Below are 13,472 nucleotides of genomic sequence, written 5' to 3'. Positions count from 1 at the left end.
CTTAACTCTGTTCTGACCAGAAATAAGCTTCTGTCAGTCCTTTGTTTTTGTAACTGTAGAACTGAGCGTGCAAGTTCTTTAGCATCCTGGTTAGAATCTCCTTTGAAATGAGCTCTCCTTTTAACTGATTCCCGTTTTATTTCAGTTTAGCTGTTGGCATATCTGAGATCTCTACATTTGCACTGTATGGAAACAGTGCACTATGCATCGTTTCTACTGGCAAACATTTGTCAAAATGACCTTTGAAGTCTTTCTTTCTGCATTATTTTCTTTTGCAGATTTATCTTTTTCTGGCTCCACTGATTGCATACAAGAGAAGATATTTATGAAACCAATGTGGCCTGATTATTTTTTTTAAAAAACATGTTATTTCAGAATATCTTAGCAGGCAGAAGTCTGCTGGCAAATACTAGCATATCTTGGATTGCTATCAAGTTGTCCAAAGACAAAGCATATTTAGAAATAAATAAAACCTCCTTGTAAGTGTTATTTTGATCTGTGTTCACATAATCTTAAATAATTCAGTATTTCACAGAGTTTTAATTGTGGAAGAAAAATTGAATTTGCTCTGGATTAGTAGAAATTAAGAGGATTTTCACATGATTATTCAGCTCATTCTGCATTTGCCTCTTCCTTTGTGAATTGGAAAGCTGAAAAAAATCTAATCACATTTGGCTGTATTAGGAATATTTGTCAAGAGTCTCAAATCTTGAGAACTGCTGTTGCAAAGAAAATATTTCCCTTTGTTTTGGAGTGTGTGGTGCCAGGTCTAATAAGATAATTTAAACCACATTTATGGACTTAATTTACATTCTTTCAGGAACTTAAGTAGTATTTGCGTAGAAAATTTTTAAGGGTAATACTTAAATGAAAATATTTTCCATATAGGTTTGAAATATTTCTGCTATAAATAAGCTTATACTTTCAAAATCAAGAACTGAGATGTTTTGGGGTACAGTTTCGAGGATCACAAACCTCCTGATGAAAATTAAAATAATGTATTTGGACCGTTATCCATTGCTTGAAAGTTGAAAAACATGTTTGAGTAAACTATTTTCCTTGCAACAGTGTGTCCTGTATGATTTCAACATGAAACATGAAACAACTGTCATTAATATTCACTTTGAGTAAAGAACAGCTTTAATAGTGTCTGTACTCATCCAACACTTCTCTCCACTCCAAACGCTGTTCATCACACTGAACATTCATTCTGTGCAACTGTTTGTTTGCAGCACAGGACAGATTCTCCCGGGTATAGCAATATGTCTTGGACAAACGTCTAGCAATTATTGAAAAAAAATGATTGGTGAAAGGCAAAATGGGAATCTTCAGGGGTCTTGCAGAGAGTTCGTGGGCCTCCAAAAGACCATATGGAAAATCTGACTACTCCCATACAGACAGGAAATATGACATGTAATAGAGAAAGTTTATAATAATTTTTTGTGCATATTAAATGGTAAAGAAATACTTAATCCAGTAAAAGAAATTAAGAAATAGCTGGGATTTTTTTTCTGATTTAATCATTACTAAATTAATCTGTCAAATTGATATAACTGTTAAGAGTAATTTTTAATATGATACACTTTACATGTAAATACATGTAATAGGAGCGGATCTGTAGAGCAAAGCAGTCCAGCTAGTGCTAAGAACCTGATATTCACACGGTGTGCACTTCTGCCTTCATTGTGGCTCTGATTCTAGTCTGGTGTTGAATGCTGAAAACACATGACTAGCTGTAGCTCTGCTTTAGTTGAATCCAGACAAAATCCACCTCACACATGGTATGTGGGGATGATTGAAAAAAATGCTTCAGTGTCATTTGATAAATGACCTAAAAATAATCCAGAAAAATGTATTATCAGTGGAATGGTGAATTATAATGGTTTTGTATATGGTCTCTGTCACACAGAGGGCTGCAGTCCATTTTGCGACATTGTTTACTTTGGGTGCTCACAACTTGGCCTTGAACCTTTTTTCAGGTTCCTATCTAATTTCTTTGGGTAGTCCAGCGTTTGGGGATTTCTCCTGGATATTACTGCATGTTCCGTGTTTTGGAATTGAAGGCATAGGTGGGACATAGACACAAATATCGCTGTTGTGAAGTTCATGTTTGTGTCCTTTTGTTATCAGAGTATGAGTGTCATTGTGTTTTTCCCATGTCCTGCATGTACGTGGGCAGATGAAGGCAGACTAGTACATGTTTTTCATAAATCATATGCAATATGGTCAGTTAATAACATAAGATGTGACATAAAGAATTCTTCAAAAGGCAATCTGTGTCAGAAGAGGGAGTGGTAGATAAGAGAATGAAGAAGGAGTTGAAAAATACTGAATATAAAAATATTTAACGTGATAGAGATTAATTTCCCCTCTTTTGGGGGAAAAATCCTTGAAGCTCCCAATGTTGAAATAAAAGAAATAATCCCAGAATAGCTTTGTTTCAAGTTGTGATGATTGTAGTATCACCTATCAGCAATGAAGAAAGGAAGAGCAAAGGCTGCTGGCTTGCTCTGGAATGCTCAGTAGTAGGAGTTCAGGGAGGGGCAGGATAACCTTCATGGTGAAGATGGCACAACCTGTCAGACTTCTCTTTAATTGAATGTTAACTGCATGCTTTGGGCCTGTATTGACAAACAGTGACATCAGCTGTCCAACAGATACTGTATTCAATGTACAATAAATCAGAATAATACAATAAAATAAATAAAATTTATATTGGAAAAAACTTGAGATTCAGAATGCAATTACATGAGTATTGACTTATATATTTGTATAAAAAGTACAGCAGTGTACAGAAACAGTAATGAAATGGCAGAACTTAGTTGGTGCTTAAATCCTGAGCCACCCTGTGTAATCCCTATTATGACTATTTGACTTCCATAAGAATTCTGTTTTACATGTTGAAAACTATATTGTTTTATTTGTGTCAAGGACTGATATTGGTCCTTTTTGAATATAGATACTGTGTTAATAGGAGTTGGTTTTAGGTATAAATTGGCTGTAAGAAATACCAGTATATCTGATTCTTTTTGGGTTTTTTTCACAGATTGCAAGAGATTTACACATTTTGGAAAAATTTGTTTGTAAATGGTACCTTCCTGAGAAGAATCACAGCACATGCTCAGTTACCCATTGAATTTTATCTCTGAATGTCATGACAGATTTTTAAACAGAGGAATTTTAATACCAAAATTAAATTATGGTAATTGTTGCAATAGAACTAATAGTTGGTATGAGTCACGCTAGAGTGAGGCAATGTTTTCTGCAATAAAAAAGTATTTTTACTTCTTGTTCAAGTTAAATATCACTAGGTTTAGAAAGCACAAACACACCTTGTAATCTAGGGTTTTTCATGCCTTTTAAAATGATCACACTGGTTTAGCTCAGTTTTCATGTTCCATTGAGGTCTGTATAAATAGCTTGCTTAAAATGTGAATGTAGCTTAGAGTAAGAAATTCCTGCTGTGTGTGGCAAGCTATGAAAAGGGAAGAAAATTCTATAGCAACTGTTGTTAGAAGGATAGATATCATGTTTGGGCATAGATTGTTTGGTGTGAGTATTAGCTGTCTACTTTTCAGTACAGAGTCCCCACTGGGTTTAGATCGAACTTGTTTTGAAAGTACATTGTAGATCAATACAACAGGGGCCAGTTGATGGTAGAGCAGTTAAATATCAGTGCAGCATTCCTCCAAAACTCAGTTTCTAAAGGTAGTCAGCTGTATTTGCAGAAACAGGAATGTTACAATCTTAATGTATGGAAACACTGAGAGGTAGTTTTGTTCATAGTGATTCAATAATTTACTTGTTAAATGACACTTCAAAAGGCTTTATGTTTGCAGTAATAATCTTGAAGATTTGTAAAAGTTTTATTTAGAAAACAATTTTGTTGGTGAGAATCTTGAGCAAATAAAAGATCTAGGAGTTAATTGTGTTATTTAATGCAATTTCATTGAAGTTACCATACATATCCTGAGAAAGCTTCCATCTGGAATTTCTGCAGGTTTCAATAGATTTTCTAATTTTTATGTGCTGAACAGGTAGCTTTGAGCTTTAAACCTACTCAAATTTTTAAATCAGTCTTACAGTCAGCAGGTTGAAATAACATAGATCACCTTTGGGTGTGAACTCCTTATAGAATTAAATGAATTTTCAGCAAAGAAATAGCTTTGGTTATTCTGTGTCTGAACTGTACTGATAAGGGAACAGATGTACCAGTCCAAGCATTCTTACTAGGTATCTGAAACATCCAGTGATTAAAGGAAAGTATTTGGGAAAATATTACAGCCATGCACTAAAAATGAGTGTTGATCTATTATTTCCTGATTTTCTCTTAGAAGGCTTCACCACGAGAAGTGCCATCAGGAAAACTGGCTGGCTCCTCTGCCTTCCCTGGCTGGTGTGAAAGGCCAGAGCAAGCATGCCTGTTTTCTCTGCTGTAGGGAGATAACCTCTCCTTTTTCATCTATCCCAAGAGAACTGGGAGACTGGTACAGGGAAGCATAGCTGTACCAGTTTTTATTTTATTAGATAGTTTATTTTGAAAATATTTTCTCTCTTTATTCCTAAATGTAATGTTTTCTAGTATGTCATGAGCCATCATCTAGTCAGAGCTGCACTCCCACAAAGCCTCTTGTATTTCCAGACGTGCCTTCTTTGTGTAACAACAACAATAAATAATTAAATAAATATGATATATATGTGTGTGTGTATACATATATATATGTAGGGAGTTCTTTTAATTTGCTGCCTTGAAATTTTTTGGAAGAGCAGCAGAACTGAGAAGAGAGTCTGCCCTCAGGAGCACTATGTCTTATACCACCATGTCTCACTGGAGACTGTTCCATTTGTTTTGATACACTTTGATTTGCTAAGTAGCTTGGGGTCATCTTCTTAAGACAAGAGTCTTTAGGAGCTCAAGAACAGCTAATGCAAAGTGGGTCAGGAAGGCAGTGCTATTTAAAGTACCACAAACATTTCAGGCTGTTTGGCAGATCCAGCATGTCCTGCATGTGCACAGTATTCACCAGTTATTTTGGGATGAATAGGGGGAATAACTTGGGTGCTTCTGGAGATTTGATGGACACAGTGCTGTGTGTTGTACTGAGCTGGGTCTGTGTCTCAGAGCACCCCAGCTACCCTGGGACAGGGCAAAGATTATGCAAAGGTAAGACTTCTAATTCTTCCAGTGAGAGAACTTCTCTAAAATCAGAGCTTCTGTTAAGAAGTAAGGATGCAAGACTTGTTGAACTTAAATCCTTCGCTGAGTCAGAAAGAAAAGAAAGACTCAGAAAGAGGGAAGTTTTTGATCGTATAAGAATAGATTTTAAAATTACATCATAATGGTTTTACTGCAACATTCCCTAAGGTCACACTTGAACCATTTAAAAACAAAATGTAAGGTATAACGAACAGTTGAAAATTATTTACAGCTGCTCCAGCAAACTAAGCTAAGAGAAAGTGCTTGGTGACACTCTGGAAACGCCTCCCTACAGTCACCTGGAATGATGGGAAAATGCAGAAGTGCCATGTGCAATTGGAGTTAAACAAGGCACAAAGCTGGGGTGATCATGGCCATTAATAAATTTGTCTTTAAAGTGGCTGGAGCTGTGTGAAGATCAGTGTAGCAGCTGCCTTTGGTCTTTCTCCTTTTGAGTGGCTGAGGTTTCTTTTATTCTGTTGTGGGACTGCTGGAGATGTAGCTTCTGGGTAGTAAAATTTCAAATGGTAGATTTGTAATGGGGCGTTTTGTAGCATTCCAAGTTTTGTGTCTTCAAGACCTCTGGTAATTGTTGCTAGCTTGATAATCATTTTGGGTGAGAGGCCTTTTGGCTGTATGGTGAACTCTGATTGTGTACCTTGATTACCACACAAATTTCATAATGCTTCTATTACTTGTCCAGTTATGCCAAACAGCTTCAAGTATTTGTCAGAAAGTATGGACAAGAATAACAAAATTGGAGAAATACTCCTCAGGAGCATCCAGTGGTCTGTGCACACTGGAGACAGCAAATTTTGAATTAAATTCGGGAGTAACAGAGGAATTAATTTGATTGTTTACAAATACCTTCATTAACATCTTTTTCTTTCAATGAATGTTGTTTGCAGTAACAAGCTCTGACTTTTCAATGAGACTTTTCAATCTTCTTTCGTCATCCAAGGGTTCTGGTATCTATAGGCTGTGCACTTTTCCCATGTGGGAAAATATATCTTATTGTATTAAGTGTTAATGTTCAAACCATTTTTATAACCCTGTTTCAGTTTGTAGCCTTTGTTTTGTGTAGAAATTACTTTTTTTCAATAATTTCCTGTTAAATCAGCAATATATTTATTGATCTTCTCATGTCTTGGTAGAAAAAATATAAAATTAATTTGATGCGGACACATATTTTTGGACTGAATTATGATATATATGTATGCTCACCATCTTAACTTCTTCTGTTTCAATTTTTTAGGGAGAGCCTATAACTTTCTGTGAGAACAGTTTTGTGAAGCATCGTTCCAGTACAACTAAGCAGTTCCTGGAAACAGCTGTTAATCTTCAACTGTTTAAACAGGTATGAGGGAGTAAATGGCCCAAATTTAATGATTTTCTCCTAAAACATATCTGTATTTAAATACATTTTCCTTTGTGTCAACCTACAAAAGTCTGGGATGAAATCTAAATACAAGTACTTTGGGTAAAGTCATCCCAGATTTGTTGTATTTTTATATCTGCAGTTGTAGTTCAAAGGAGTGGTGGTGAAACTGAACAAAAAAATAACCCCAGGGTGCAAAGCCAGTGCAGCATCTCTTCAGAGCCAGTCAGCAACCCAACTAAACAAGAAAAATCAGGGATCTCCCAGCTTGATGGTTGAACTTCATTTTCAGCTCTCTTGGCTCATGCCCAAAGAGCCTAAACAGCAGATTGCTTAATTTAAAATTGGACTTCACTGGTGTTTATTTAAAAACTGGATTCATCCTGCAACTGCAGTTTTCTTCGCTAGGCTTTTTGAAGTATGCACACAGAGAATGTCACAGACCTGAGCTATAGGGGTGGCCTGAACAGTATACTAGCTGATGTCTTAATGCAGAATTTGAATTAAATGAGGACAAATTGTTGAATGTCTGGCACAGCTCGGTTATAGTTTGATTACAGTCTTTGTAATGGATTTTTTTCTTTGACTTTATTCTCTAATTCTTCTCCCTTTTCATCATTTGATCTCATTGCATGGAAAGGGTGTTAAACTTATCACTAGATTTTTATGAAAATCAAGGAAAATGTGAATGAAATCAGAAGATTCATGAAAATATAAATTTGCCTGCAAATGCCTGGAATGATTGATGCACAAGAGTTCATGTTTAAATAATCGGGGGGCCTTCTTTGAAGGTATACAACCATGATAGATTAGGGAAATCCATTTTATGTAGAATCTTCTAATTTTTTAAAAAAACATTTAGTGTTAATCAGAGGTTAGTGTCTAAAGTAAAGATTTGTGCAAGGATGGTATTTTATAGAAGTCCTGTGAAAATATGATCATGAAATTTGATTTTACTGTAGTTATAGTAAATAAGCAAAATGAAATCTGAAACCTTTTGAAGTGTGATTGGGTTGAAATGGGAAGAATAACAGATTGAAGTTATTGAAGAGATACTTTGCATATCTCCATGTGACAATGTGGCATGAAATTTTCTTAATAAAAAGCTGCTTACAAGCAATGTTTCTAAATTGGCACACTGGTAATACTGAAACAAAACCTTCAGCTGCCATGAATAGGCTGGCTGTACTTACCCATTACATTTTAATGTGTTCAGTTATTCAGAATCAGTTTACAGTTTATTTATAGCTTGTTTTAATTTTATTTCTATTGAAGGAAATAATAGAGGATTGGGAAATAGTAACAATTTTGATGATGTGTGTGGTTTAATAGTAGTAGTAGGTTTTTTTGATTCCTCTGGTTCTTGTGCAAAAGTTACTCCTACATACTCAATTAATCCTCAGCCCAGATCATCTTCTTCAGTTTTTCCTACTGACAAATGAACTGTTTTCAAAGTTGTTTGTATTCAAAGAGACTGTATTTTATTCTTCTCCGAAAGTCATTTAAGCTGAAAATAGTTCTTAGGGGCAGCCTTAAACCTAGACTAAGCAGAAAATTGATGCTTTAAATACACCCTTTTTGCAATAATTGGTGAGGTTTATTTGTGCTTTTCTATGAAATCCCTCTTCTGTCCCTTTAATTAGTGGAGCATGGAAGGTAACTAACCTTTGTATCAAGCTGCAAACATAAGTAATTAATAATTGCATATTATGTGTCAAATAGTTCTCATGAGTGTTCAGGGAAAATAGAAATTCATTCTACCCTGAAGCCCAATACCGGGCTATCTCCTTAAACAGTGCACTTGTATCAGCAAGGTAATCAGCAGCATTTATTGGGATTTGTTCCTAACATATTAGAAGGTGTAATTTAGAAAAATGAGCAACAAATGCAGGAATCATAAGCCTTTGAAAATTGTTAGTAATGCAAATTTCATTTGCCATCTTTATGAGCTGAGCTCTCTTATTGTGAGATAGGAGCTGTTACTTTGCGGAAATCACATTTACGATGTTTTCTTTGCTTCTAAAAACCTTTTGGTTTTAAAAATTGATAAAATTACTTGGGTGTTCTATTTTGGTTTTAGAATTCAAAATCAGTTGAGGATAATGTCTTTAGTCACCTTAAAATCCAAGGGTAACACTGGAACTGCTAGTTTTTCATTGAAAGAGGTAGTCACCCAAGCGCTCTTTGGATCTCAAAGTGAATATGTTTGTTGGAAGAGCAGGCCCAGATTTTTCAGTCTGTGGGTTTAAAGAGTGTGGGTTTAAAAAATGGAAAAAGAAAACCCATAAATTTTATGTTTAACTCCACATCCTGTTCTTTTCATGTAGCAGTTTAAGTACAACGATTAACAGTAAATTACTCAAAAGTAGTAAGTACTACTGCCACCATTACTAACACTTATCAGTTCTTTTAAATAATGTCTCCAGTATCTTTTTGCTAACAGTTCCCTTTGTCAGTATTTATATTAAATACAAAATTGATGTGGCCCTCTCAAATTCAGTATCTCAGCCTTCTGTTGATAGGATTTTACCAGATGATGAGTATGTCTATAAATCTTATGCTGCTTTATTGTATGGAATGAATTCATTACTTTCCTCAGAGAGATAATGTGTTACAGTTCAAAGGAAGGGATGGGAGTGGAGGTTGTTGTTTTTGGGGAGGTTTTTCACAGCAGTAGCTAAAGGTGCTCTTATCTCTTTTTTCTTACTGTGAAATAATCCAGTGGTCTGACCATGAGCCAGCCTATTTGGAAAAAGGCCAACTTGGAGTAAAGTGAAAAAATAAGAAGAAATTTACACAAGGAAGAGGGAAATATCTTCATGCTTACCTTATTCTTGCTTCTGGAAGTTTTGTACTCAGAGAAAGTTGTTTTTTCATGTCACTAGTCTGTTCATCGGCAAGCATCAGATTGTCACTGACACTGTTTGGATAATCAGTCATAAAAAATGATAGAGCTAAATAATTAATTCTGGTTCACTCCTGTGTACTGTTTAGTACAAGTGAATAACTCATAATTCTTGATAGAAGATGAACTGTGTAATTGGAAAATTGCTTTCTCACTATATCTGTCAGACTTGAGTTAGCCTTTTCAAAACAAAAAGGGAGAGGTTGCTTCTTGAAAGAATTTTAAATCTATAGGAATGTGCTTGTTCTACTTCCTTGAAGCCTGATAATTCTTGGAAAAAATGTATTCATCCCTTCTGAGTGGTTTAATCATTAATTTTCTAATTTTGACTTTTTCTAACACATTTGGATCATTCCAGTCTTAGTGTATACACTTATCTGTAGCTTCAAATTCATCTGGTCATGCAACTATAACCTCTAATAAAGGACAACTGTTGCAACATATATCTGTAGATACACCTAAAGAAGGGGTGGTGCTTAAAAAAGACCCATGATTTCACAACAGGACATCAGGGAATGGCTTGGTGACCTTTATATAGTTATGATAACAAATCCAGAGTTACTATTAAGTAAGGAAATAAATTCTTCTCTTTTCTTGCCATTAGACAAATAGAGAAAATATAGGTAATTTTCTTGATCTATACTCTCTATTCCTGCTGCTCTTTGTTACACCTGCTCTTGTAAACTCCATCTGAGAGCAGTGTATTATCCTTAAGACATATATGGTCTTGAACATACAGATTCCATTATAATGGACACATTTAAAACTTAACACTGTAAAGCAGTAGAAGAGACAACAAAGTGTGTGTGATTCTTTTTTTTCCACCTCCAGTTTATTGATGGTCGGCTATCAAAATTAAATGCAGGAAGAGGATTCTCTGATGTTTTTGAAGAAGAAATCACAGCAGGAGGCTTTTGTAGAGGTACAGAATTAATTTGGGAGTACTTATTGGCACTTCTTTGGGAGCTGTTTGACATGATGTCCTCATGATGTCCTGTAAGTTTTAGAAGTCACTGATTTTGTTACTGTTCAATTGTTTCCCTTCATTCTTGGAAAGGTTTCAGCCTTTAACAAATCACTGGTGGGACACATACTATTATGTATCTAGTTACGCCAGTGTATTAAATGAAGATATGTTTGTTTAATCTTGTAAAATAATACTTAGATTTCAGCGTAGGATGAGATATCACTATAGTGTTTACATTTTTAACTGCATATAAATATAATATGATGCATTCTATGTAAACTGTATTTTCAAAATCATTCTGCTTCTAGATAATTATGTTTTCTGTAAACACTTAATTTTCATTTCACATATACTTATTTCTGCATTGTAGAAATCACAGTGATGTGAATGTTTAGAGAAATCTGCTTTCTTCAACGAATGTGTTACTCTAAAAAAAGAGAATTTTTTTTTTACTTTTATGTGTGATCTGAGAAGGGACATGGAAATTCATCTTCTTCGTAAGCAAAAATATTATTCCTCGTGTTGTTTACCTCAGTTGTGTTCACTGACAATTTTTACAACACTTTTCACATCATCTAACCCATATGGAAGAGTGCATCCTGAATCCAGTGCTGATTTTTACAGGATGATGGAGTGGTTTCCTGTTAAACATTTAGGATAGGTGAATTTTTATTTCAGGTATTGTCATGTTTTAAACCCAGCACCACACAGCTGCTCATTCTACTGCAGCGAAAACCAGCCCAGGTATGAGAGATGGGATCAAAATATGCATGACAAATTGCTGTTTTATGGTCAGTCTTTAAAGTTGTGTAGAACTTTTCTCAGTAGATGGAGGTTATGTGATTAGAGCAAATCCACTGAGGTGCAGATGGCAGCTTTGGATGGTCTTCCTTTGCAAGACTGCCCTTGAATGGGACACGTTTAGGAGAGGATTTGGCTATGAAGTGCTGCAGAGCCATCTGCATCTCTAAATAACTTTTCTATACTCAAAATGCATAATTTCTTTTGTTCAGGATTTTCATTGCCTTCTGCCTTCTTTGCCTTGCACTAAGATCTAGCACATAATTTGGGGTTTTGTTTCTGGCTTAATTTGTTAGTTACACAGAGATTTACTTCTTCCCTGCCTCTTTAGGGTGAATTACTCTGCTCTGTAAACAGATTTGAGATTGTGAGCATCCATTATTCAGATAGGTGATGTCAGTATTCAGAGCTCGTTTTCTGACTGCAGTTAGGGGTCAGGAGGCTGCAATAAAACTGCAGTAGAAGTTAGATAAAGCTTGTTTCTTGGCTGTGCTCCGATGGGCTGTAAACTGTGTCTCATCTGGCTCTGCTCAGGAGGGACCGCTCAGCTCTGCTGGCGGTGCTGGGCTGGCTCGCACTGCCTGTGTGCTTTTCAAGTCAGACAAGCTGATAGTGCCAGGCTGTGGACAAATTGCTTAGGGCACATATTCAGTATTTACATAACTGCTGTCTCATTATTGTTATGAAGTGCAGGGCTAACAATATGTGTGCAATTGAAGGTGACGTTTTGTGACGCTAATGGGATAGAACTATGATCTCTTTGCGGACTTGACTCTCGTCAACTTAGCAGGAAGCCCAAGGTTTGAAAAAAACAGGTGAAACCCAGATTTCAGAAAAGTCACAGAAAGTTAGTGTTAGCGCCAAACTGTTAAAAGGACAGGTGAACACAATCTTAGTGTAGACAGTACAATTTAAAAACTACTGAATCAAATTCAAATGAAAAGTGTTTAAGTAATCTCTTTTTAAATTTGCATTTGTTTACATATGCGAGTTTAACTAAACCAGAAGAGAAAATTAAACAGAAAATTGGAGAATAAAACTTAAATTTCATTTTTTTATGACTTTCTTTAAAAAAAAAGTGGTCAAAACTTATTTGTGTGTCTACATCTGAAGATAAATTTGTGAGACATCTTCATTACAGTTTGCACTTTAAAATTTTATTTTCTCTTACATTTTATTCCATAGAAGTATCAGTTCTAAAGAGCTTTATGCAACTTTCAATACAAGAATATATTGATGGATTGGTTAGCACTCAGATTTGTAGAATATGTTAATTAATTTTTAATTACATACATTTACTACAGTAGGTTTTGTTTTTTTTTTCTATTGGTATAATATCACTGTTTCTCAAAGAAGGAAAACTTAAAAAATAAAAACATTTGAAACTCCCTTGTAATGATACTTCATTTTGAGGAATCAGATTTTTGTTTTCAAAGTTTTCAGGAAGTTCAGCTTCAGCTGAGGGTATGAAATGTTGGCATGGCTGTCTGTAGATGAGTTGAATGTTGTACATTCTGTTTTCTTGATTGTAATCCCTGAAGTGTCACTACATAACTCAATGAACATTAAACTTGGTCATTTGCTGTGATTCCTTTTATTATTTCTATAAATTGTTTAAATCAGGTTGTGACAGAGAATGCTCAGCTGTGGAAAGAGTCACTGTTAAAGACACCTCAAGACAAGGTGATACATAAACATTGTTGACAAGAATTGAAGTGACAAAATACCATGTTAAAGAAAGCATTTATGGTTCATGCAATATCCTTAATTCCCCAGAAGTGGTTAAATTTCACCTTATATGTGTTTTGTTCTTCCTTCCCTGACAGTTCAGGGAGCTAGACCAAAGAAGTGAAATATGAGTTCTTTGTGCTTTAGGTTGCTCTTTGCCATTCTTAATAGAGATGGGGTCATAATGATCATGATTGTCTCTCCTCTCTAAGCAAGCACTGCTTTCAGTTGTACCATCATTCCTGAGAGTCTGGCTGTCTCAAAATTGCTTGTAAAAATTAACTGGAATGGGTGAAAGTACCTGATATTAGTCTAAAGAGTTCATGCTTCTTCACCTCATTTTGAAAATTTGGAATACCTTTTCCAATGATCCCGTTAGTTTTCAGAAATGTTCCAGGAGTGTATTTTAGCTTTCATTAGCCAGTGGAATAATTCTAGCCAGGCCTTGGTTATTGGGTTACAATATGGGTTATTGTAACACTTGAGGAGTTTTGCC

At 35.3% G+C, this 13,472-nt stretch overlaps 1 protein-coding gene across 1 annotated transcript in view; it reads left to right on the top strand.

Moving 5' to 3' along the window:
• The window catches only part of DENND1B (DENN domain containing 1B), a 156,195-nt gene that overhangs the window by 115,886 nt on the left and 26,837 nt on the right, over positions 1-13,472 (top strand). The window contains exons 17-18 of the mRNA XM_033516452.1: positions 6,453-6,554; positions 10,312-10,402. Of these exons, the coding sequence (XP_033372343.1) occupies positions 6,453-6,554; positions 10,312-10,402 (193 nt within the window). The remainder of the gene's footprint in view (positions 1-6,452; positions 6,555-10,311; positions 10,403-13,472) is intronic.

Source organism: Parus major, chromosome 8 (assembly GCF_001522545.3).
Source record: "Parus major isolate Abel chromosome 8, Parus_major1.1, whole genome shotgun sequence".
Classification (NCBI taxonomy): domain Eukaryota; kingdom Metazoa; phylum Chordata; class Aves; order Passeriformes; family Paridae; genus Parus; species Parus major.
The sequence above is the reverse complement of the archived record's forward strand: the minus strand, read 5'-3'. Positions and strand labels throughout refer to the sequence as shown.